The sequence below is a fragment of the Pholcus phalangioides genome, unplaced genomic scaffold (assembly GCF_987345545.1).
Source record: "Pholcus phalangioides strain wild (caught in Gottingen) unplaced genomic scaffold, Ppha-v1.0 ptg000004l_1, whole genome shotgun sequence".
Lineage (NCBI taxonomy): Eukaryota > Metazoa > Arthropoda > Arachnida > Araneae > Pholcidae > Pholcus > Pholcus phalangioides.
In genome coordinates, this window is record NW_028301597.1 from 37074748 (window position 1) to 37100457 (window position 25710).

Sequence of the window (25710 nt, forward strand, 5' to 3'; positions counted from 1 at the left end):
AGATCTAGGCAAATACTTTCTGTTAAATATTAGCTTCACAGATAGGCTTAAAGTTCAGTTAAATTTCCCGTACTTATGGAATCATCGTAAGAGAGCTCGAAAAATCCCTAGACGGGACTCTTATCTGCATAAAGTTAATTAGTGAAGCAAAACTATACCCGAAGTTCAAAAGCGTGTTGCAAATTACTGTCAATAAACATCTTAATTGGTATTCCTGAAACTTACCGAACATAAACGTATAACACTCCAAAAATCACCAATGGAAAAGGCGAATACAAGGAAAATACAAAAAACTCCTTATATGCATTTCGACATGCTATGGGTATTGTCTTCATAAAATAAAAAATACCACACTGAGATCGAGGATTTCACTTGGATTGATTAATGGTAATTAATCCAAGTGGAATCCTCGGTCTGCGTGATATTTTTCATCCCCTGCAGGTGACACCCATAGCGTGGTAAAATGCATAAGGAGTTTTTATATTTTCCTTGTATTTGTCTTTTTCGTTGGTCGTATAATTACATCATTATTACCAGTTTGATATCCTTAAGGTCAATAGTAATTCAATATTTTTGGAAAACGCAATTATCAGGGACTTGGATAGAAATCGAAGCGAGTGGACCAGGGGGTGTACAATCTTTTCAGCTCTCGAGGTCCGATGTGCGGTATGTTTGCCATTCGCGGACAAGAAATTTGTACACTGGGTGTCCTGTGAGTGCTAATGTGGCCTGTTTCCTCATCAGCCGTAGTAGAGGTAAGATTTTAAAAATGCTCAAAAGCCGTTCAAAAATTATCCTGCACCAGTTTTTAGAGTGAAAATACAGAGTGTTGCAAAATGAAGAATCCTAAATTTTTATACATTCCTCTTATCCTCAAACTTCCAATTAGAAAGTTGTTGCCCTGTCTCTCCCGAGTCTAACAAAGTGCAATATTCACTGAGATATTCAAAATCAGAGAAAAATTGGGAAAGAGCAGTATAAATGAGGGAAAGGAGTGTTGTGTCCGTTACATTATGCTGTTATTTACCAACTTTTCTCCGATTTTTCAATTCGTATATCTGCGTAAATATTGAAATTTGAAACGTAGATTTTTCTTTGTTCGCCTCAGCAGAGACGGGGCAACAATTTTCTAATTGGTAATTGGATGACAAGGGGAATGTATAAAAATTTAGATTTTTTTTATTCTGCAACTGAGCATTTTTTAAAATTAGAATCATATCTTTACGATGGACGGTCGATGCGATAAAGATCACATTAGCACTTACAGGACAACCTGTATATAGGGATGAACATAAGACCAGTAGTTTACGGGACATTCACGTAATTTTAGACGTCCAAAGCTTTTCACAAAATGTTCGGATTTTTTTCCAGCATTTTCATAGACATTGAAAATTATCAGCAAAAACATAACAAAAGAGACATAAAGTCGCCAATTATACAGCCAAAAAGAATTATCAAAGGCAAGCAAAGTCACAAGTTATAGCCGAAAAATTGCCAAAGGCTAGTAAAGTTGGCAATTGCAGCCAGAAAAATGAGAGACTTATATCGCTGTCTATACCAGACAACCTGGGTATAGATCACATTGTTAGCTTTCTACCTTAACAACTTTCGCTGGCCGGATTGTACATCTTAACGGGTCGGAGGTTGTGCAACTTTGTAGTAGACTATGTGGATATATGTAGTTAGTGACGGAACATGACAGCTAGGCATTTTTTTCGGTCAAAAAAAGACAAAATTTTGAATATGAATGTCCTTTTTTGTATCTCAACGCATTGATAATTCATTTCACGGCGACGTGAATTTTCAGAAATGTACCGTTTCGTTCTTGTCTGTATCGTGTCCTTCAGAAATTATATGCACAAAAACAAAAATATATATTTTAAATATTTATTTCTGTAATAATGCTTAACCGTACATGCACTTTGTAAAAATTCGTCTAGAGAATTTCGAATAAATAGGAATATGTTTGAACATGCATTCGCTGTGCAAGTTTAATTCTAATGTATTTACGTCGTCAGAGATGTGCACGTTCCGTCATTTATTGGTGCTGCCTTTCATGTATTCAAGTAAAAATAGCATATGCCTGAATTTTCATGTGTGTTCTGTTTAATTTCCTACCGCAAAATACTACTATTTTACATAACTGGCATCTATTGCATAAAACGATTTGGAATATAAGATCTTTTCCGAAATTAATATTGTTAAAATGCAATTTTTATGAAGAAAAATTATGGCGAAGATATGTATGGTTAACAGGTCCCTGGAACAGATGAGATTGTTCAAAACATTCGTCTGAGAAAAAGGGGAATAAAGTTGCAGTGTGTGTGTGTGTATGCTTTTCATGGCTTAATCGAAGTGAATGATACGGATTTATTTTCGTTTTCGTTGAAATTATTGTTTGTGTATCACTAAAATAAATAGAGAGGAACCGTTTTCTGCTTGTAAAACAGTCTTCACTGCAATAAGACAAATTGTGAGAAGAAGCCAATGATGAGGATTTTATCCGAGTTTGATGGGGAGTAAGTACCCAGAAGTAACCGGAATCGCCATACGGTAAACGGAGCTTGCATCCATAGTACGTGGTTTTGCCACTTATTAAGAGTAAAAACACTCTTCCCGGGTCAATGTGACAAATGGCGTTGCATAGGAAGGTTGTGTTTGGCATGTGAATTTTTTTTTTTTCGTGTAAGCTGTTTAGCCTGTTTCTCGTTTTTTGGTTATTTCAGACTTACGAGAATAAGTCTGAATTCCATCTATAGCAGAAGACCTACGCTCGTGACGTCACAGAAGTGGTCATCTCCCTGTAGCTATTGGGTATACTATAAAAAAGGTTAAAGATGGTGCTTGCGTCGGCCAGCTCTATCCAATGGCTATAGGTGAGCTGACTTTTCTAAGTGACGTCACGAGCTTCGCCCGGAGGCCTTCTGCTATAGGCGGTGTTGGAACAGCACGAGGCTTTGAAGTTTTGCTTCCTGCTCGGGGAAAGCATCAGAACTTGTTGGGATGTTAGAAACAGCTAACGATGCTGCTATGGGCAAAACTGAGGTGGACGGAAAAAATTATTAAAGTTCGTTCATGAAATCATAGTCAGTCAGAAATGTTGCATTTAAATTTCTTGTATTTAAATGATCAAAAATTAAGATCATCACGCATTAAGTGAGTAAGCGATCTACTCAGTGAATGATCAAGTGACATAGTGAGTGATATTGTGAGTGAATGACCTAGTGATAAGTGAGTGAATGACCTAGTGAGTTAGTGATATAATGAACAACCTAGTGAGCAAGTGAGTGGTCTATTAAGTGAGAGATATAACGAGCGACATGGTGAGTGATTATGTGTGTGACAGAGTGAGCGATTTAGTGAGCGAGACAGTGAGTGAATGATAGAATGAGCTACCTAGTGATTGACTGAGTAACCTGGTGAGGGAATGAGCTCATTTTGTTCACTCAACTCGTTCACTTGCTCACTCGATCATTCATTCACTCATGTCTAACCGTTGTCAGTGAATTTTCCCAGCGATGAATTTTCCATTCGGTTAATTGCATAGCGTTAAATATTCCCGACACGGACAACTCAATCTACTATTGCCGTGAGAGAAGAGAGAGAAACCCGTTTTTCTTCCATTTAATTGATCAAATTAAGGTTATCGCGAATTTTCAAAAATCGATAGAATTTTACTTGATTTTGGAATGAATATTGTAACAGAATGAGTTTTTCACTGAAACAGGACTACACCAGCTTAACTGTGCTAGGAAATTTTGTACTTGTTCAAGAACAGGGGAAAAAAAATGTTTGGACTAGTAAATATTTTGTTGGGCAAGTGATGGAAGACAAAGTTTATGAGGAACGCGGGGTTCATGTTAGATTTGTGAAGAAGAGAATTTGATGATTCAATTTCCTTTTTCTCAGAATACTGAGATTGCTGAAAAAGAAACACATTAAATACAGCCTGCGTGCATGATAAAGTAACATATGATATCAATGGAATATTAAAAAATTGATTCAAAATAAAGGGAACTGGTCAGTTCATAAAATGGTGTGAAAAAGATTTGAGATCCCCATTCATAAATATTTTTTTTTATTGGTCTGAATTACAACACATAAAACACACCATCAAACTGAGAAAAACACAAAACAATAAACTCCACAAAAAGTAACATTACGATGATACAGACACTCTGTGACCCCAAGGGACTGATAGTCCTTCCAGTGGGTCAATATAAGTTAAATTAATTATAGAGAGGTAATTGAATTATGCGCCAGCCTTGTTACAGTGCTAATTGATTAATATTTTATAATGTCATATATATATATATATATATTTAGATATTTTAATCTGAACAAAGAAAATAAATAAATAAATAAATAAATAAATATATATATATTTAGATCCAAACATATAAAATCAGTTAGTTGACAAACACAGAATTCACGCACAGTATGTATTCACATGTATTTTTAAAATACATTGATTACAGGAATGGTTATATTATTGATGCTTTTAGGATGAATTATTTTAATTGTGATGTTTAATGATCCATTATTGTTGTAGTATGAATTCTAAACTATTGTTTATTGAGAATATAAATATATTGTGATCGGATCTTATGTTATTATTTGTGCAATTTGTTGCATTGCCGCTGCGGTGGTCGAGTGGTCATAATGACGGCATCGCGAGGATCCAGGTTCGAACCCCACCGCAGTGGTGGTCGGTTGAAGTTGGTTTCCTGTGGTTCCCAACTTCGAGTCGGAAATGCTTGCCGATCTGCCCATTAAAAAGTCTCGCCACAGAGAACAACAGGCCTACAACGATAAATTATTTCATTAAACTTCACTTATAGTTAGAAAAACTGGTGGCAGATGGCAGCACTACACATAACAAGCATTAAACAGAAACAAACTTCACGTCAGGTTTCACTACACGTACACGCACATCCCCGCATTTACCAATTCGTTATAGGTTCCGCAGAGGAATATGGACAAGGTGCATGTGTGGTTTAGTAGTAGTAATTAGTTGCATGGTATTGGTTCATTATTTTCGTGGGGCAGTATATCTATAAGTCTTTTGGAATAGTGTTTTATTTGTTTTTGGCACTTGATACAAGTTGCTCAATCTATAGATGAGGCTCTATTTTGTTTCGTTTCTAACCATTTATTGTTTAAAAATGTGAATTTTATTAATCTATAGATATAGTTTTGTCTTACAGTTAGTTGTTTTTTATTCGTGTTATAGTTCTTTTTAAATTTTTAAAATATTTTTAAATTTAAAATTTAATTTTGAATTGGATTGAGTCAATAAAATATCAAACTTTTTTTATAATTTCACGAATTGAACAGTTTTTTTATTTTGAATCATTTTTTACAATCATGCATCTTTTTTCATGAATCAATTACATTGATTTTATCATGCGATCAAGCTGTTTTTAATGCATTTCTTTCAAATTTTGTAAAAATTTAAATATTAGAGGTAGGTAAATTTTTTTTATATAGGCATAGAATAGAATAGTTAATGAAATATATGTTAAAAATGTGAAACAAAGCAACGGATATATATATAAATAATATTTTAATAATATTTCTACGTAAGTTTTTCACCATGTTAAAAGGTGTGGGAGGTCCTTAATAAAATAAAACAAGGAACTTCATCGAAAACGACCATTAAAATATGAATTTCTTTTACAATTGGATTCGATCAATTCAAATAATTCGTATTTCATATATAACTAGGTAATAATTAATTTATTAGCAACAATGTCTTTAAAAACAATTTAAAATGCATAGTTTCTTTACGTTTATAAGTAATTTTGTCTTACTTTAATGATAGACTTATTATGGAATTATTAATAGGTTTCAGTGACAAGACATAAATTTTAAAGAAATGTTTGGAATCATGTTCCATTTTTTATCATTTTGTTCCCTGAATTTGTGTTTATTTCTTCTTTATAAAAATAGTTGATATAGTATTATTATTATTTCAAAGCATTTCTTTAAAGGAAAAAAACATACTTATGTAACAGATTGAGTAACATTAGTGTTCTTTTATTCTTTAATACTTAAAAACCTTGAACAGTATGGATGCGGAAATGATGTTAAAACGCTAGCTACAAAGATAAATGATGTTTTTTACGACGAAAAAAAAACCCCATCAAATAAAGAATTCAATTTTTAACGATATATACATGAATTTTCAAAGATTTTTAAAGATCCTTGCATTCCCCTTGAGCATTTTTTTTGGTTTCTATTTGTTTTTACTTGATTCAAAAATATTTCCATGAAAATTCAGTAAGGCATGTGTTATTAGTTACGTATAACTTGGCTTCTATTCTTGAAAAAATTCTCGTCAAGTTTAACAAGGTGAAATTGTTTCGTTGGAATTTCGGTACTGACGGATTTTGTATATTTTTCTTCATTTCAATTAAAACAATAATAAAACGATCTATTGTGACTGTAGTGAGTATTGTTAATTAATAATCCATGGTGAAATAAATCGATTATAAACATGATTGATTACACTGCTAAAAAAATTATGTGTAATTTTTAATTGGAAATTTTTTAATGGTTTTAGGATATATCGTGCTGCTAATTTCAAAACTTGTATGAGTTTTTCCGGATAAGATATAATTTTTGAGGTAATACATAGTCTTAACAATGTGATTTGTACGCGGCTTATGGTGTTACCACTGAAATTTTATTTTCGCTTTATCTCAAGAACTAGAGCTAAATTGACAAAACCAATGCCAGAATCGGAACGAGCACCCCAAAATCACCCTAAAATCACTGAAACATCTTTGCCAAAAGGGACTTACTGTATTTATTTATTTTTTTATAACGCACAGTTTCAATGTAAGTTTGTATGCTACTTATATGGTATTATTGTTGGAATTTGATTTTCACTTCATCTAAAGTACTCGTACCAACGAACAAAACCAATCTTACCGTTCGAATTCACCATTCTGGACCATGGTTATGTTCAGTTAATTAAGTAACTAATTGACGATTTATCATATTTACCTACTCGGGGGGGGGGGGCACGAACCTCTTATGCTCCGACCCAGACGATCAATAATTTATTTTTTGATGGGTTTGTTTTTAGATCTAAATATCGGCCTAGAAAACACCTTTGTATATTTTAATAAATTTCTGTTAATTTCAATGCTGTTTGAAGGCTAAGAACTCAAAATTTCTCTTTAAGAAATTCATTGTGACCCCCCACCCCAATCCTTTTGTGACCTTAGAGCCTGCGTTAACCTCTGATTGTGTGAGATTGCCCTTCGATAATATACATAGGGTGGTAGGGTAGGCGAAAGTAGACAATGCCTCCCTCCCCGCAATCACCATGCCCACCTCAGTGAACCACAGAGCGGCGCTCGAGTGGCGTGGTGGTAAGATGTTCGTCTACCACCGTGAAGGTTGCTGTCACGGTCCCGGGTTCGAACCCAAGGGAGGATATAAATAAGATATTTTCCCTAACGAACTTCAGGCGACCATCGATGGACAGCGCCTTCATTTCCAACCCATCTCATTAATGGCAGTAAATTGCGGTACGACCAGGTTTGGTGAACCATAGAGCATTTATTTGCTTATATACGGGAGTTTAGACGCACTGAGTGGACAAAACCATTTAGCGGGCCCCTCTCCTTTATAAGTGAAACAGCATATGGGAGGGGGAGGGCGTCCCTTGAGGACTACTAGAAAAGGAGGTCTTTTGAGGACTTCAGAAAATCCGAAACTTCCCTCCCATCGATGTTGACGTAACGGCCCCTTACTCATTTCTGTTATTTACATTCCAAGTACATTAGTTGAGAAATCTAATCATAATGGCACTCATTTTGAAAAAAAAAATTGCTCATATTGAAATGTGATAGTTTTATGTAACGTAAATTGTCATAAACATTAATTATGCTCTATTTATGTTGTATTTTTATATACGTCGAGTGTCTCGTGATGCAGCACGATCTGTGATCGAGATCATTGTATTAATCATTGAATTAAGTATTTTTTGCTAAAACCGCACCTTTTTATGTCGACTGGAAGATTTACACGAATTTTTAAAAAGTGTACAGGACTTTTCGCCCACCCTGTATAATTTCGAATATATGTTTCTCAGAAAATTGTTCCTTATGAAACAATTTCTTTAAGAAGTAATGGTGGGAAAGCATGTAACGGCATACAAAACGTGTCGTTACATTTCTCATATTAGAAATACCTATGTCCCCTCTCTCTCTATACGTCTGGACTGAAGAAATTTCTTGACCAGGATTCCATTATGTCGCTGTTTTGAACAATATGCGCGAGTACATTTTTCTTTTGTTTAATATAAATTCCTTTTGCCCCGAATTTCGTTCTGGAAAAAGGATCGAAAAAGAAAAATCATTTCGGATATTGCAAAAAATCGGAAAAGAAACGTCCGAAGGAAAATATTTGGCATTAAAGAAGCCGCACCTGCTTGTGTCTAAGAAAATGGCGACGTCAGGGAGAAATATGTCTTTCTCTCGCTGTGTGTATTTCTTTTTCCTATGGAACTGGTGTCACCTTTTGGTAAGAAAAAAAAATAAGAGATACGCAATAACTCTATCTCTTTACCAGCATAAAAGGAACCTGTCACAGACCGAAATTGGTGCACACCTGTAGAGAATCGAAGTTACTGAAACGTCACAAACGTTCACAAGATCAATATTTCTTCCTTTTTTCTGATTAAAAATATTGGGTACTCCCCTTGGTTCCAGTAAATCCTTTTTCTTGAACCGAACACATGAAGAGAGATAGATAGATACTTTTTCATGTCGTTCAGTACCTGTCGGGGAATGAAATATGGGTGTGGATGTAACATTGACAGACCAGCAAGAATGGGGCCATTGTGTGTGTTTGAATGCTGGGATCTTTGATGGTAACTTTTCCAATAACTGATGGGGACATTCATGCATTGGTCTGGGTCTGAAAAAAACTTTTCTCCGACAGTAATTTATGATCACTGAACTGTTACAGTGGATTAAGTAATTTTTCAACATGCGTCAAGAAGATGGTGCACTTCTCGGCCAAAAACCTGAAAAATGCGCATATTCTAACTATAAGGATTATAGCTTGAACTATGCTCACATTTGTGATGAAAATAAATTTATGATGTATTCTCAGCCACCTCGTTGGGCATTTTGCCTGTTGTGGCCTTGTATTTGTATTATATGTGTCAACCACTTATATTTCTCCCAGATTTTCATAGGTATTTTATTAATTATCTTAAAGATCATGAGGGAGAGGGGAGGAAAGAGAGTTGAATGGTTGTTGAGATTAGTATCTAACAAGTCCACTCGATTGGATACAGGTGTAGAACTGGATTTGTCCAATTCAGTTATCCGAATGATGACTCCTACTATTTCAGCTGATACAGTGAAAGTGCATTAAAACACGTACGGGTTATAAAAAGAATCTCTCTATAATAAGCGATTTATAAGTGATTATCAAATACGTAGCTAATGTTAAAGATACAAAAAAGATTCGGTTATAGAGCGAGTTTTAAATGAGGAAGCATTCGCTATAACGTCAAAAGACTTCTAAAAAATGCTAGTTTTTCCTTCTCTCTTTGCAACAAGGATGACAATGTGAACGAGGCAACGTGATGACTCTTGTCATGGCACGTACTCCTTCAGAGTAAAAATTATTCTGAGGTCCTTATAACAAAGTATGGACAAAGGAAAGTGTCAAATTGTTGTTTTAACCACTTCTTCCTACTTTTGGGCTTCTCCACCATACACACATGGTTTATGTGTTGGAGGTTTCTCGAAATTTTTCCACACGCGGCGCCCTTTGCCATATTAAACGCTTATCCGTGACTCCCCAGAACAGTTTAACGAAGGATCTCTTCGAAAAACCTTTGTCGGGCCGCTGCTCCATGGCACCCCTGACAAAAGTTGGAGGCTCACCAGGGCGCTGCGGTGCGCAGTTTGAGAACTCCTGGGTTATATGATAATTTTATTCGTCTTTTGTCTCTTCCAGTGAAAGAATAACTGAAGAAAAGCGCATTGTGCTAAAAAAACTTCCCGAATTGGTTTTTTGTTCGTTAAAAATTACGTTGAAAATTATTAATTTTTGGGGGGGGGGGCGACGGCGCTAAAACAGGTACCTGCCCTATGCGACAGTGCCAATCTCTGTGTTTGGTTGCGGCCCGGGTTGAAGGATTCGTTGCGAAACTGTTTAACGGGAGATCGATTCGCGCTTGCTCCTGAAATCAGAAAACCAATTTCAGCCAACCACAGCTGCACCGCCGGTGGGATTCGAACCCAGGTCATCGTGACGCGAATCCCTCCCGATACCCACATGGCCGCACAGCTGCTGCCATTGGTGTTGAAAATATTCTTCCCAAAGTCTACATCATTCAAGTTACTCGCGGCAAATTCCAAGATTATTTAAGTGATACACGGCATAATTACGGATCATTTAAGTGACGCGTGGCACAGTTAAAGAGCACTTAAGAGGTCCGCGAAACATTTCTAGAACACTTGAGTGGACCGAACACATTCCCAGATCACTTGAAGGATCCGCGGAACATTTAAAGGTCACTAAAGTGGCTCTGCAGAGGGCTTATCAATAGGGGGAATGCTAGTTCAGGTGCCCACAAACTAGCGAAATGTTTGTCACGTTTTTGGCACACCCAGTAAGATGCCATCAAGAATATTTCATATTTTTATAAAGGGTGATTGATGACGTAAGCATCATTTAAACCCCCCCCCCGGTCATCAAAAGTTAGCTAACCCGGAAACCCCCCCCCCCCATCGATGCTGACGTAATACTTGAATAACCCCTTGTTGAACTCGATTAAAATTTACTCACCAAATGAAACGATTCAGCACAATGACAATCGACGGCGGAAAATCTTGGACACAACACGCATTTTCATGTAAAACTTTAATAAATTGCCCCCAGATCAGTGATTCTCAACGTGGGGTCCACGCCCCCACTGGGAGGCAATGATTTTGGGGCGGGGAGGAGCAACTTGGTTTTTAAGGGGGCAATCATGATTTATGAAAATTCATATATTTGATGAAAAAATAATTTCTCAGAATTAATGAAAAATTCATATTTAGTGGGAAAATAATTTTGACAATAAATGAAAATTCATATTTAATGAAAAAATAATTGGAGAATTGATGAAAAAATTGATATATGATAAGGAAATAATTTCAGAATTAATGAAAATCTGTATTTAATGAAAAGATAATTTCCGAATTAAAGAAATTCATATGCAGTGGCAAAAAAATAATTCAGAAATTAATGAAATGCCATATTTAATGATATTTAACCCGGAATGATATTTAAGGATGCACATATATTTAATTAATGATGCACATTATAATATTAATGTGCCATATTTAATTCAAGTACAAATAAAAATTCCTATTTAATGAAAATATGATCTCACAGAATAAGTAAAATTCTCCAATAATGTAGGGCTCCCTATTTGCCTCGAAGCCCTGGGCCCCGTTGGGTTGACCAGTTAAGACTGCGACTATCAAGATGCCAGAGCACGACTTATTGACCATTGGGCTTCATGGAAATATTTTTTATACCCTTTATATTTTTTATAACCTTAAATTTGCCCACAGCATCTTGTAAAATCCTCCTGATGACCCCCCCTCCCCTATAAAACACGCATTCGGGGAAAGGGGATATGCTGCCCAAGATGATTAAAAATTGAAGAAAAAAAAATTTTTTAAAGTTTAAATATTGAAAAATTTCTTAAAATGTTTTTCAATCTTTTTCTTGTTAATTTAAAATTCTTTTCCAAAGTTAAAAACTCTTAAATTTGCTAAATTTGCCTTTAAGGTTGAAATGTCTCTCACTAGACATTTATAAGAGTCAGACTGGAGGAGCATTCGGAATTACACAATAGCATAAATACGCTTTATTCCAACATTAGTACAATAGCTACGGAGAAACACAACCGACCGTCATGGCCGCTAGAACTCGAGTGCACAGCAATCGAACGGCGCGCGCTCATTGAAGCTCGCGCTGTGCGCTGTTGCCAAGTCATACATATAAATATAACACATATATAACACCTTCCCTTCTAAAAGAAAGTCTGCACTACAATGCACGAGTTCAGTTACGCAACTCACTACACACCTAGTCTTTCAGGTGGTCGCCTGCGACGTTGTGATCGCCTCAGATGAGGAGGTGATGAATCAACAGCTTGAGGATTCCTTGCCTTCGTTGGTTCATTTCTGATGGACTCGGTATTCTCCGTCTCATCGGGCCCCTCTGATTTATTGGGCTGCTGAGATACCTCGGAACCAGCTGAACGCGAAGGTGACACCGAACGCCGTTGACGCAATTGGTCCCGATGCCGAACCACGTGACCCGAAGGAGTACTAACTTCCGACATGACCCTACCCCTTGAAGCGGAGACCGTTCCTGGCATCCACCTTGGGCCACTTGCGTAGTTTCTGCACCATACCTTATCCTCAGGTGCAAACTTGAGTTTGAGATAGGGATCCTTCGCCAGATGTTTACCCGGTTTCAACAGGTCCAACCTGCTTCTCATGACTCTGTTGAACATCGCCGTACCAGGAGCTTGACCAGTTGATGAGACAGGTGTCCTTCGATAGTGAAACAGAAATCTGTCAAGCCTTTCTTGGAAGGAGCCGCCCTTAATTTTCCTCAACGCATCCTTCATGGAGCGCACCGCTCTTTCAGCCAACCCATTTGACTGCGGGTGATACGGCGCAGCTCGGACATGGATGACTCCGTTCCTACGAAGGAAATCCGAGAACTCCTGACTAGTGAACGATGTTGCGTTATCACTGACGATTGTCCTGGGCAGTCCGAATCTCGCAAAGAGGGATCGTAATGCAGCGACCGTAGCAGCTGACGATGTCGAAGAAACCGAAATTGCTTCCAACCACTTAGTGGCAGCATCCACTACTAACAAAACGATGTGGTTATCAAACGGGCCTGCATGGTCGATATGAATTCTGCTCCAAGGCTCCGTTGTGGAAGGCCATGGTGCCAAGTTTGATGGAGCAACGGAAGCTTCGACTTGACAATCGATGCACGAACGTACCAAGTCCTCAATGTCCTTGTCAATATTCGGCCACCACACAGACTGTCTAGCCAAGGCTTTGAGAGCACCCATACCTTGGTGACCCCCATGAAGCTCCGACAGCACGTACTTCCTGTACTTTGGTGGCACATATATTCTATTCGCACGAATAATAATACCGTTTTCCACTGACAAGTCAGTTCGGCAGAGCCAGAAAGGACGAATTTCAGCCGTTACACGCCTGGGCCAGCCTTGTGCTATGTATCTCTTCACTTTCAACAGAACAGGATCAGCATCTAACTCCTTTTGGAAATGAAATCTGGTCACCGCGCCATCATCCATAGATTCCAACAATAATATTACATCAGCAGGCGTTGGAGAATCAGTCACACTTGTCGGCACAGGTAGCCTACTGAAAGCATCAGCATTAGCATGAGAAGATCCTTTCCGATACACAATGTTGTACGAGTACCCTGATAGTACAAGCGCCCATCGCTGAATGCGAGAAGCAGCCATTGGAGCCACTGGTTTAGTCTCAGAAAACAGGCTTACTAGTGGCTGATGATCGGTTACCAAAGTGAATGTTCTTCCCAGAAGATATTTCCGATACCGTGTAACCCCGAAGACCAACGACAAGGCTTCTCTTTCGATTTGGCTGTAGTTCCTTTCCGCTTTCGTCAGGGATCTAGACGCAAAAGCAATAGGACGATCGCCCACAGCTGAAGGATGAGACAACACAGCTCCTACTCCGTACGGACTAGCGTCACACTCGAGACGCACTTCCTTACTTTCATCGAAGTGGACCAGCAACGAAGACGTAGACAATCTTCTCTTTGCTTCTTGGAAGGACTTCCTCTCCTGCTCAGTCCATTTCCAACATGAATTCTTATTCAACAACTTATACAATGGTGCTAGCATAGAGGACATATTTGGAAGGAATTTTGCATAATACGTCAGCAAACCTATGAAAGACCTCAGCTCATCCGCATTCTTTGGCTCAGGAGCTTTCTCAATGGCTTCCAATTTCGTTTGCACTGGATGTAGTCCTTCTGCATCGATTCTATGTCCCAGATATTCTACTGACGTCTGCATGAACGAGCACTTCGAGGGATGCAACTTGATACCAGCTTCCTGCAAAGTACACAACACTTTGCTCAGATTCCTTAAATGATCTGAAACAGAGCTGCCTGTTATCAGCAAGTCGTCGAGGTAGCACAACGCATTTTCATGCCCTTGCAAGAGCTTGTCCATTTCTCTCTGAAACATTGATGGAGCTGACGCTACACCAAAAGGCAGTCTCGTGTACCTGAACAACCCTTTATGAGTGTTAATTACCAATAAGTCCCTGGAAGCTTCATCCAGTTCCAATTGACAGTACGCATCCGATAAGTCGATCTTTGAAAAAGTCACTCCCCCTGAAAGACGAGCGAACAAATCCTCGACTTTGGGTAACGGATACCTCTCGAGATCTGTAGCAACGTTGGCGGTGAGCTTGAAGTCACCACACAGGCGAATCCTACCGTTCGCCTTTAGGACTGGTACTACAGGTGTCGCCCATTCCGATGACGACACTCGTTCCAGAACGCCTAAATCCAAAAGTCTACTTATTTCTTCTTCTACCTTCTTCTTATAAGCGTAAGGCACGGGACGAGCTTTGAAGAATTTCGGTGAAGCACAGTCTTTTCTTTTCAGACGAACCTTCACTTTTTTCAACTTCCCGAGGCCCCCCGAAAACAGTTCTTGATGTTCATCCAACACGGCCTGCAAGTCCCGTGACGAAGATTTCACGTCAACCTGGATCGTGTTTGTAGAGCCAGCCGAATAAATAGTGCTCAACACCCCTAGTTCGCGGATCCAGTTTCGACCCATCAAGATCACGGAACACTGATCCACCACAAGGATCGGAAGAATTTCCAATTTGGATTCGTACTTCACAGAAACATCCATCGCGCCCACTATCTTCAGACTATGCTTTGTAAACGACCTGAGCTTGATACGAGTCTCTTTCAAAGGTGGAAATCGACATCGGTGCTTCTTGAACATCGAATAAGGCATCACCGAAAAAGGTGCTCCCGTGTCCACCTGCATTACCATAGGTAGCCCTTCAATCACGACTTGCACGGTACAAGGTGGTGGGAAATTAGACATCGAGTTCAACGTCAACACATCGAACGCCGGAGACGAGTTATCCAGCTGGTCGACTTGATTCACTCTGTTCGCACAACGATCTTGGCCTTTGACTCCAACACTCCATCTGTTCTTCACTGACTTGCATACTCTGGCTAAGTGTCCCGTCTTCCCGCATGAATAGCACGTACTCTTGGCAAACTTGCAAGTTGAGGACTTGTGTCCTTTTGCACCACAAGAATAGCAGGAAAACATAACCTTGGCTTGTGACGGGTGATGACCTCTGGAACTTTTCCGTTGCTGCTTCGCTTGCGTCTGCTTTACAAACAGCACTTCCGCTGGAGACGCGTTGTCACCACGCAGGTTAGAGGCGTTTTTCGAGGCCGCTTCCATCGACATCGCGATCTCTGACGCCCGATCGAAAGACAGATCTCTTTCCGCCAACAGCCTTCTCTGAATAGCGTCATCATTTATCCCACATACGAGCCGATCTCGTAGCATTTCCGCTAAAGTACGCCCATAACTGCAAAACCTGGCGAGAGTTCGAAGTTCGGCTATGAAGGTTGGCACAGACTCTCCCGGCTTCCTACAGCGACAGTTAAATTTGAACCGCTCTACGATCTCCGACGGAGCCGGTTCAAAATGATTCCTGAGAACGTCTATCAGTTCTGCTAGCGTTCGTTCCGTGGGTAAGGCTGGGGACACCAGACTCCTTATCAAGCCATACGTCGGCGCACCCACCAGCGATAGGAATATCGCACGTCTGCGGACATCATCCGTAACTTCATTCGCAATAAAATACTGATACAATCGCTCGGCATACTCCGAAAACGGTTCTTTCGCGCGGTCGAATTCGCCAATTATACCGAAACCTGCCATCCGGAGCGTATGAGGAAATCGCTTGAAGAAACTAAGCCTACCTCGCTAGCGCTTGCTTCTATCTTGTTCCCGTCCTGCCGAGACGATGATTTTCAACTCCTGCAGAATGACGATAGATCCCGTACTCGTCGCCACTGAAATGTCTCTCACTAGACATTTATAAGAGTCAGACTGGAGGAGCATTCGGAATTACACAATAGCATAAATACGCTTTATTCCAACATTAGTACAATAGCTACGGAGAAACACAACCGACCGTCATGGCCGCTAGAACTCGAGTGCACAGCAATCGAACGGCGCGCGCTCATTGAAGCTCGCGCTGTGCGCTGTTGCCAAGTCATACATATAAATATAACACATATATAACAAAGGTTCAATATTTAAACTTAAAAAAATTTTTTTTTCTTCAATTTTTAATCATCTTGGGCAGCATATCCCCTTTCCCCGTATGCGTGTTTTATAGGGGAGGGGGGTCATCAGGAGGATTTTACAAGATGCTTAGATGGGGCAGGGCGAAAAAAAGGGTTGGGACACTGCCAGGCTATAGGTGAACACTGCTATAAGCAGGGTTTCTCCAAGAGAAGGATTTCTGCGCCGTGTGCAGCGTGAGGCAGGGGATTGGTTAAAAACTTGAAATTCAATTTTTTTAACCAATCAGCGTTCTCACCCTGCACACGGCACAGATAACCTGCTTCTAGGGAAACCCGGCTTTCGAAGTAGATAAGGATGGTTTGTCTCTCTCTTTCTCTCTCTCTCACACGCACGTACGCACGCACGCACGCACGCACACACACACACACTCTCTCTCTCACACACACGCGCACGCACACACACACACTTGAAGGAAGTATTTGATAGTGTCTTTTTGAATGGATGATGGTTTTCGAATATGATTTATCATCGAGTACCAGCCATCTACAAAAGTATACATTAAAACATACTTTGATGACACAACATCTGTCATCACTCGAAGTAAAAAACTTCTGCGCTTCTCTTTCATCCTCGATATAACTTTGCGGAATTTATTTATTGTAAACTAAAACTCCAGTTTCTCTTACCAGACATTTCTCGTGCCAATTTACATCTCATTTCTTACAAATATGTACCAAGGAAACTACTGCAAGACATATTGAATCTTTCCCATCGAATACTGAATTTAAAAAAAAAAAAAAACTGCCTATAGTTAACGTCAAGAGAAATCCTATATGTAGACACTAATAACGGTCACAGGTGTCGAAGAGATAGATGAGACTGATGAATGGGCTTCCTACGAATGCCATGAAGGGGGAACAGAAATGAATGAGTTTGCGACTGTGTGGATTCATTTCGAAGCCTGCACAAACAAAGACGTCAATTCGTTGCGGGAGAAACTTCTGGGATACGGATCGGAAAAGAAATGATGAAATGAGTCATCATTCTTATTCTCTCTCTGACTGTTTGAAAATCAGGCGCGAATATAAAGGACACAGAAACGTTTGAATTTGCATGTGTGTGTTCATTTAATTAATCTTCATGTGCATCTAGGAAATGAAACAAAGTGAAGTAGAACGTAAAAAAAAAGAAGAATACAATACATTTCTGTGAGATACGAAGTTTTTCCCGATTTAATGGAATCCTTCCCCGATAAATGTCGCGTCTTCTTATCGGAAACTGATACTTTGATTAATTACCTTTGCCTCGATTGAATTTTCATCTATCAACCTGATATAAACAAATTTTGCATGTGGATTTAATGCTGGCGTGACCGTGACCGCTATTCACAGCACCGAGATTAAAAGAGCCCCATTCTTCTTCATATTGAAATAACACAACATTGGATTAGCGTAAAATATAGCAGTAAATACTAATAATTGAAAGAACAAAGAAAGAAAGAAAGCAACATTTTGTTGTGGAAAATTTGTCTTTTCCACAAGACGAGTTTGTTACAAACTTGATGTCTTAGTCCAGGAGCACGCAAACTTTTCAGCCCATGGGCCAGATATGCCGTATTTCTGACGCTCGCGAACTGGAAACTTGTATGTATATATGTGACTATATGACCCGTACATTTCTACAATTTTGGATGTCTCAACTTTTTTATATACTTTTTCGCACACGTATTCTCTCTTATCCTCAATGAGGCTTGACTTTTAGAATAAAAAATTTAAGATTTTTTTTAAGACTGACTCATAATTATGATAATATAGAATATATAATCAATTATCACTTTTGCAAAGAATGGAACAGACCAATAAAACGTATATGTTTGGTGAATTATAAATTTTCATTCACCTCTACCGATTTCCTATCTCCTGTATTTTTATGAAGGAAATATGGCCAGCTAAGGTTTTTATTGCGTTGTGTGTAATGATACTTTTGTACCAGAACACCTTTAGCGGGCCGGATGGAACCCCCCTTGACAGGAAGCATTTTGCCCGCGGACCATTTGATTCCATTTAATTTCCCTACCACTATCTTAGTCCCTGAGACTGTCTTAAATACTGTCCTGAAAGATGTACGATGCACTACTGAAATATTTACATATAGTACCTTATATACTCGTGTATAAGTTGATCCCCCAACTTGAGAACCACTAAAACGATAGAAAATTGGAAACTCGTGTAAAAGCCGATCCTAAAAAATTAGACACATGGTGTAGGGAAAAAAAATATTTCTAAGTTATAAACTGTTCTTTTTTGCAATGGAAAAATGATCAAAACTTTCCAAATGTATTTTTACTTCCTCCATTCACTCACATGAAAAACTCAAATAAAAAATTCATAAAAATTGAAGGAATTGGCATATTTGAATGAGGTTTATGAAAAAGTTATTCTTATTATATGGGGGATTCTTTTTAGTTCAATAGTCGATAGAGGGCCTGGGAAATCAATCCGCCGCCCCATACCCATATACCGATCTATATATTGCATGACTGGTAAAATCCACGCGAAATAAGTCGTAAGGAGAAATTTAGGGATATAATATTTTTCAAGTAGTAAATCCTGGTATTGATGCATTTTAGTTTATTACTTATTTTATCACCGCTTGAGACTTCCATTTAAGGTTTTTATTGAAAACGATTCCTGGGCAATTTATTTCGCACATTGAATTCATTTATTCCGGTGCAGCGACAGTTATTATGTGAGCAATATCCTAAATGATATTGCATTGTTATTGGTTCTATGTTTCCGTTATTATGTAATTGGAAATGCATAAATTTAGTTTTATTTAGATTAAGAGTCAATATATTGTATTGTAGCTATTGTGAAATTATTGTCATATAATTTTCCTCTTTATATATACGGTTTAGGCTATTATTATCCGAAATGAAAAGCACTGTGTCATCTGCATAACTTATAACATTTCCATTGATTTGTAAGTGTTGTATATCATTTACATAAATCAAAAAGAGTATCGCTCCCAGTACCGATCTCTGTGGAACACCGCTTACTATTCGCTTAAAAGATCCTGTTTAATTTTTAATTTTAATTGCCTGTTTTCTGTTCGTTAAGTAGCTTTTAAACCAGTCGTGTATTTTTCCTCTTATAAACTGAAGAGCCAAAAAAACTGGTACAGGCATGCGTATGCAAATAAGGAGATATGGAACCAATCAGAGTACGGCGCTGCGGTCGGCAACGCCTATGTAACACAACAAGTGTCTGGCATAGTTGTTAGATCGGTTACTTCTGCTACAATGGCAGGTTATCGAGATTTAAGTGAGTTTGAACGTGGTGTTATAGTCGGCGCAGAGAGATGGGACATAGCATCTCCGAGGTAGCGATGAAATTTGGATTTTCACGTACGACCATTTCACGAGTGTCCCGTGAATATCGGGAATCCGGTAAAAATCTACGACATCGCTGCGGCCGGAAAAAGATCATACAAGAACGGGACCAACGACGACTGACGAGAATCATTAAACGTGACAGACGTGCAACCCTTCCGCAAATTGCTGCAGATTTCAATGCTGGGCCATCAACAAGTGTCAGCGTGCGAACCATTCAACGAAACATCATCGATATGGGCTTTCGGAGCCGAAGGCCCACTCGTGTACCCTTGATGACTGCACGACACAAAGCTTTACGCCTCGCCTGGGCTCGACAACACCGACATTGGACTGTTGAGGACTGGAAACACGTTGCCTGGTCTGACGAGTCTCGGTTCCAATTGCTTCGAGCTGATGGACGTGTACGGGTATGGAGACAACCTCATGAATCCATGGACCCTACATGTCAACAGGGAACTGTTCAAGCTGGTGGAGGCTCTGTGATGGTATGGGGCTTGTGCAGTTGGCGTGATATGGGACCCCTAGTGATACGTCTAGATACGACTGACAGCTGACAGGTACGTAAGCATCCTGTCTGATCACCTGCGCCCATTCATGTCCATTCCAACAGACTTGGGCAATTTCAGCAGGACAATGCGACACCCCCACACTTCCAGAATTGCTACAAAGTGGATCCAGGAACACTCTTCTGACTTTAGACACTTCCGCTGGCCACCAAAATCCCCAGACATGAACATTATTGAACATATCTGGGATGCCTTGCAACGTGCTGTCCAGAAGAGATCTCCACCCCCTCTTACTCCTACGGATTTATGGACAGCCCGGCAGGATTCATGGTGTCAATTACCTCCAGCACTACTTCAGACATTAGTCGAGTCCATGCCACGTCGTGTTGCGGCACTTCTGCGTGCTACCTACACGATATTAGGCAGGTGAACCAGTTTTTTTGGCTCTTCAGTGTATCAGCCTAATAGATTTTGTCCAGAAGTAATACAAATACAACGCCACAACAGGCAAATTGCCCAACGAGGTGTCTGTACTTAAGAACATCATGGATCCCCGAGCTATTTTTTGGAGGCCATACCTATTACTGCTGCTACACCACACATGCGACCACACCCCCAACGAATCGTTACATGCGGGAATGTGCGTGTACGTGTAGTGAAACCTGACGTGAAGTTTTTTGTTTCTCTGTAACGCTTGTTATGTGTAGTGCTACCATCTGCCACCAGTTTTTCTAACTATGAGTGAAGTGTTATGATTGAATAATTTATCGTTGTAGGACTGTTGCTCTCTGTGGCGAGACTTTATAACGGGGAGATCGGCTCGCATTTGCGCCTTGAAGTTGGGAACCACAGAAAACCAACTTCAGCCGACCACCACTGTGGGGTTCGAACCCGGATCCTCGCGTCGCGAGTCCGTCACTATAACCATTCGACCACCACAGCGGCTATGGTGGCCAATTTATGATCAAAGCTGTCAAATGCTTTACATAAATCCAAAAAAAAAGATAGTAAGGATTTTTTTATTGTTGTTGACATTCTTGTAAATGTATTCAGTGAGTTTTAGAACTGCCATTTCTGTGGTTTTTTTTTCAAGACTTTCAAATTGGTTTTGTGCAAAATAAGAGTTAGAGTTAAGGAAATCTATAATTTTCATTTTCATAAAAGCTGTTCTATGACTTTAAACATAATTGGTAAGTATCGACATTGGGCGATAATTATTATAATTATTAATATTTTCAGTTTTGTGAATAGGCCTAGCAATGGCATATTTAAGTTTTTCAATAAAAGTACCTTCAGTGATTGAAGTATTTTATAATAATATTATGTGATGTGTATTATTAAAATAATATGTGATGTGTATTATTAAAATAATATGTGATGTGTATTATTAAAATAATATGTGATGTGTATTATTAAAATAATATGTGATGTGTATTATTAAAATAATATGTGATGTGTATTATTAAAATAATATGTGATGTGTATTATTAAAATAATATGTGATGTGTATTATTAAAATAATATGTGATATAAACCGCAGATGGTGTTTACAAACAATTTTTAACACTATAGCATTTATGCCATCGTATAGAATGGCTTTGTTATTATTTAATTTCATAATTATATATTTAACATATTATTCTTCTATTCTAGTGAAATTCGGTTATGAATTGCATTGGTTGAAAATAATGTGCTCCATAAATCAGTATTATACACAAATCGAGATTAGAATTATATGAACCAGTTATTTCTGCTGTAGTGATATACAAATCGATTTTTTTTACAGCATGATAATTTTTTATGCATATGCTATTACTCCTCCGGATTTATTCCTAGTTCTTGTCCTACAAATTATATAATACCCGGGTATTTGATATAAATCTAATTTCATAATTTTTATCCAAATTTCACTTAATAAAATATAATTAAATGGTTTTTTTTTAATATATCATCAACTGATTGAAATTTTCACGCATATTTCTTATGATATTTACATATACAATATTAATTTTACTTTCATTTGAAAATTCATTTATAATATCAATTGAGTCAAGATAAGGTGACGTCGGACGTACCTCGTATTCATTAACTTGATGATTCACTGATTTTAATGTTTATTCTGTCCAGATCTTTGCCTACTTTTATTGTGAACGGGAAAACAATTTTTTCGCCGTAAAATGGAAAATGACAGTATTTGAGGGGGGGGGGGTATCCGTTAAGAGGGATTTTACTGTATATTCATTCACTCACAACCATCAAGTGTCGTAGAATTTAACATTTTCCCTCCGAGCACGATCAACATGTTGCACATTAACTGTTCTTTTAAGTGTTTCGGCTAGCTACACGTATTACATCTTTTCATGATTGGATTTTGATTACACTCGTTCATCAGAGTCATTTAAATGTCTGACTGAACGTGATACGAATAAATGGCATTCAAGTTAACTGCGTCTTCGGTCTATTGAGAGTCTGCGATATTGATTACACAAAGACATCGCAATGAATACTGTAAAGGATGTTACGCATCTTTCTCTGAATAACTTGTAAGGATGTTATTAGGGTCGTTGATTGACCAAGCAATTACCGATCGATATCCCGCCTTTTCCTTGTCAAAGAAAGCTTGGACTTGGGCTTCCCTCGTGGCGTCAATACAAAGATGCGATTTCGATTACAGTTCCTTGGATCCGGTTCATTGCAAGAGCTCACAGTAGGCTAAGTGTAAAAGCTTATGAAACTTATTTTCTATTGATAAAATTCACTTTATGATTGGGACCTTCAAAAATTTTCATGTTTGCCATGGCTTCATTTTATGTCTGTAAGGTCGTTGGTCTAGAAAAGACGCAGACCAAGAAGTGTTTGACGTTTTTTTTGGAGCCAAATCACGTCATTACCTCATCACAAACAAAAAATTCCCATAGGAATATTGACAGGACGACAAGTTGAACCGATAAATAAATACTTGTAGTATTTGACATTGGTAATAAATATGTTCGCTTGCACAAAAATATATACATCATTTGGTAATATACAGGATGATCCAAAAGTAATTTAAAAGTTAAATTATTTCCCGAATATGGTACGTAGGGGATACAAACTGACAAACACACACACTATAAAAAATCGTTTCGAAAATGATCACAACAGATGACATTACATCGGATAACAAAAGTGAGAATCGGCATTATGATGCATATGTTAGCAAATATTAATTAATACAGTCAACGCTCGTTATAACGACCGGTACAACAGGTCCCAAATGTTTTCCTATTTCCGTCATCTCATTTTTTGTCCGATATAACGACCGGTAAATATTATTCAATCCATTACAACGACCAGACTCGGCTCGCTCGAACCCTGTTTTTTTAGAAGAAATGGAAAAAACTCCGCCGTTGTTTGACCTTGATGTTTGAAGGAAAAAGGGTATGAAACGTAGTCAATTAAAGTTAAAGCGTTGTCACCTATACGTAAAATCCGATGGTTAACTAGCGCCATCACTGGAAAAAACTTCACTTACCATTTTTCTATACTTTCTCAAAAAAATGGTAGCTCACTCTCACTTTCCACGTAGTTGATTTTTTATATTACATGTATTTTAAATTTCATTACGCTATTTTCCTCAATTTCTAAAAGGAAGAATATAGGCAAATGAACTTATAATTTCGCAAGAAATATATAGCAAGAAATAAATCTAGGTTTAAGCCATATACATTATTTTACACGTTTATAGTGTTTATTATGTATATAATTTTTTTTGTAGCCCGATACCTTTTCATTGCAACATTATTACAAAATGAAAGAATTTTTACTTTATTCCTTCAACACAACAATTATCCGGAGATGTTAGACTGTTTTTTTTAAACATTCGATATAATGTCCTCTCCATATAACGTTCGTTCCGTGGAACGGAGGGGGTCGTTATAACGAGCGTCGACTGTATATCAATTAAAGATAGATTAGAAATCTGTCAGGCGTCCATCTGTTGGCCATTTTTGCAATTATTTTTTTAAGGTTTCAATAAAACCCCCATGTTATTTCTAGCATGTCTGTAAATTTTTATTCCTCTTCACACATTATTCCGTAAATTATTATAGATCTTTCAAATGGAACTGACGTTTGGCAAATATCCGATTCCAATAATTACCTCCCCCTCTGCTGCAGTAAAGCACCAGCGGCATAGGTTGGCTACACGCTGCCTGGCAAAGCCTGGCCCAATGTTCCTTGGAAAATAGTTGCTTCCAGAACACTCTTCAAGAACATACCCCCCCCCCCCCCCCACCAATGTGAGGTCAGACGGGTTGGAAGATCGGGAAGGAAGTCGTCTCCTTTTACTTGGTGTGGGGGCTGTAAGATCCTGGTCGTTCTCTTCGACTAGCTTAACTACAAACTACTACTACATAACCTACAAACTAGTAGTACAACATAAACTACAAACGGGGTTACTCGGACTCATCCAGGGAAATGGTTCAAAGTAATCATTTATATATATATATATATATATATATATATATATATATATATATATATATATATATATATGTTTTATTTTACAAATTTTCAAGTTTCACCATAAAAATAATTTATATCAACACTTTTTGTCAATTTTTTTTGAAAAACTGTTTCAGCCACGGTTCCTGAGCATTTGTTTGCAGATCCGAAACCAAAAAATGTCCCCGAAATTACAAGAGGTCTGTCTCCTGGTAGCGGAAAGTATGAGAATTTTGCAGTTTAAAAAATAAGAAGAATGTTCAAATGTTGTAAGATCAGGAGAAATGTGTCTGAGAGAGGCGCACCGGCCCACTTTAAAATACGCAGGTCTACTACGTAGATTGAAGAACGATTTATTAAACAGACCTGGGCATCAAATCATTTTTACTAGTGAAAAAGTGCGATATAAAAAGAAAATCAGTCCACCCAAACTAATAAACAGGAGGTTGTTCTTAGTTACAATGTAAAGTAGCTTTTTTCATGCATTATTTACCGTAAGTTGGACTAGTTAGAAAGATATAAAGGGGGTGCTAAATTATTTCATTCAACATTACAGAATTTATGACACATTTTCAAATTTGATATCAAATTATATAAACATTCTAACAACTCTCTTTAGGGGTTTTATTTCGAGAGAGAGAATTCCTATGTATATATATATATATATATATATGTCCTACTTTACCCCATTATTTATTTAAATTGTTTATTTCATTGGAGATTAGCTTATTTCCATGCGACTCAAACCCGGAGGTTACTTGGACCCAAATTTAAATAAAAATACACATAAAATTAAAATTTCGGTTTGAAAAATACCTAGAATCTTAGAAAAATATCTCAAAAGTAGTAAAAATTCGGTTATCAGCATAATTAATGTTTTTACAGCTATCCTTTGGTAAAAAATGTTATCTTTT

At 38.1% G+C, this 25710-nt stretch overlaps 1 protein-coding gene across 1 annotated transcript; it reads right to left on the reverse strand.

Moving 5' to 3' along the window:
* Positions 1-14348: 14348 nt before the first annotated feature.
* LOC149087383 (uncharacterized) lies at positions 14349-16039 on the reverse strand. Its single transcript, XM_089231914.1, has 2 exons — positions 15092-16039; positions 14349-14492 (listed from the first exon to the last, which is right to left on the reverse strand). The coding sequence occupies exons 1-2, from the start codon at positions 16037-16039 to the stop codon at positions 14388-14390; spliced, it is 1053 nt and encodes a 350-aa protein (XP_089088040.1). The 3' UTR covers positions 14349-14387.
* Positions 16040-25710: the final 9671 nt, after the last annotated feature.

What these genes read in the sequence shown, in the direction of transcription:
- LOC149087383 (XM_089231914.1), bottom strand. Translation starts at nt 16,039, where the DNA reads ATGGCAGGTTTCGGTATAATTGGCGAATTCGACCGCGCGAAAGAACCG. An exon ending in ACACGGGAGCACCTTTTTCG is followed by an intron (nt 14,493 to 15,091) that starts GTGATGCCTTAT and finishes AGATCTCGAGAG; the next exon opens with GTATCCGTTACCCAAAGTCG.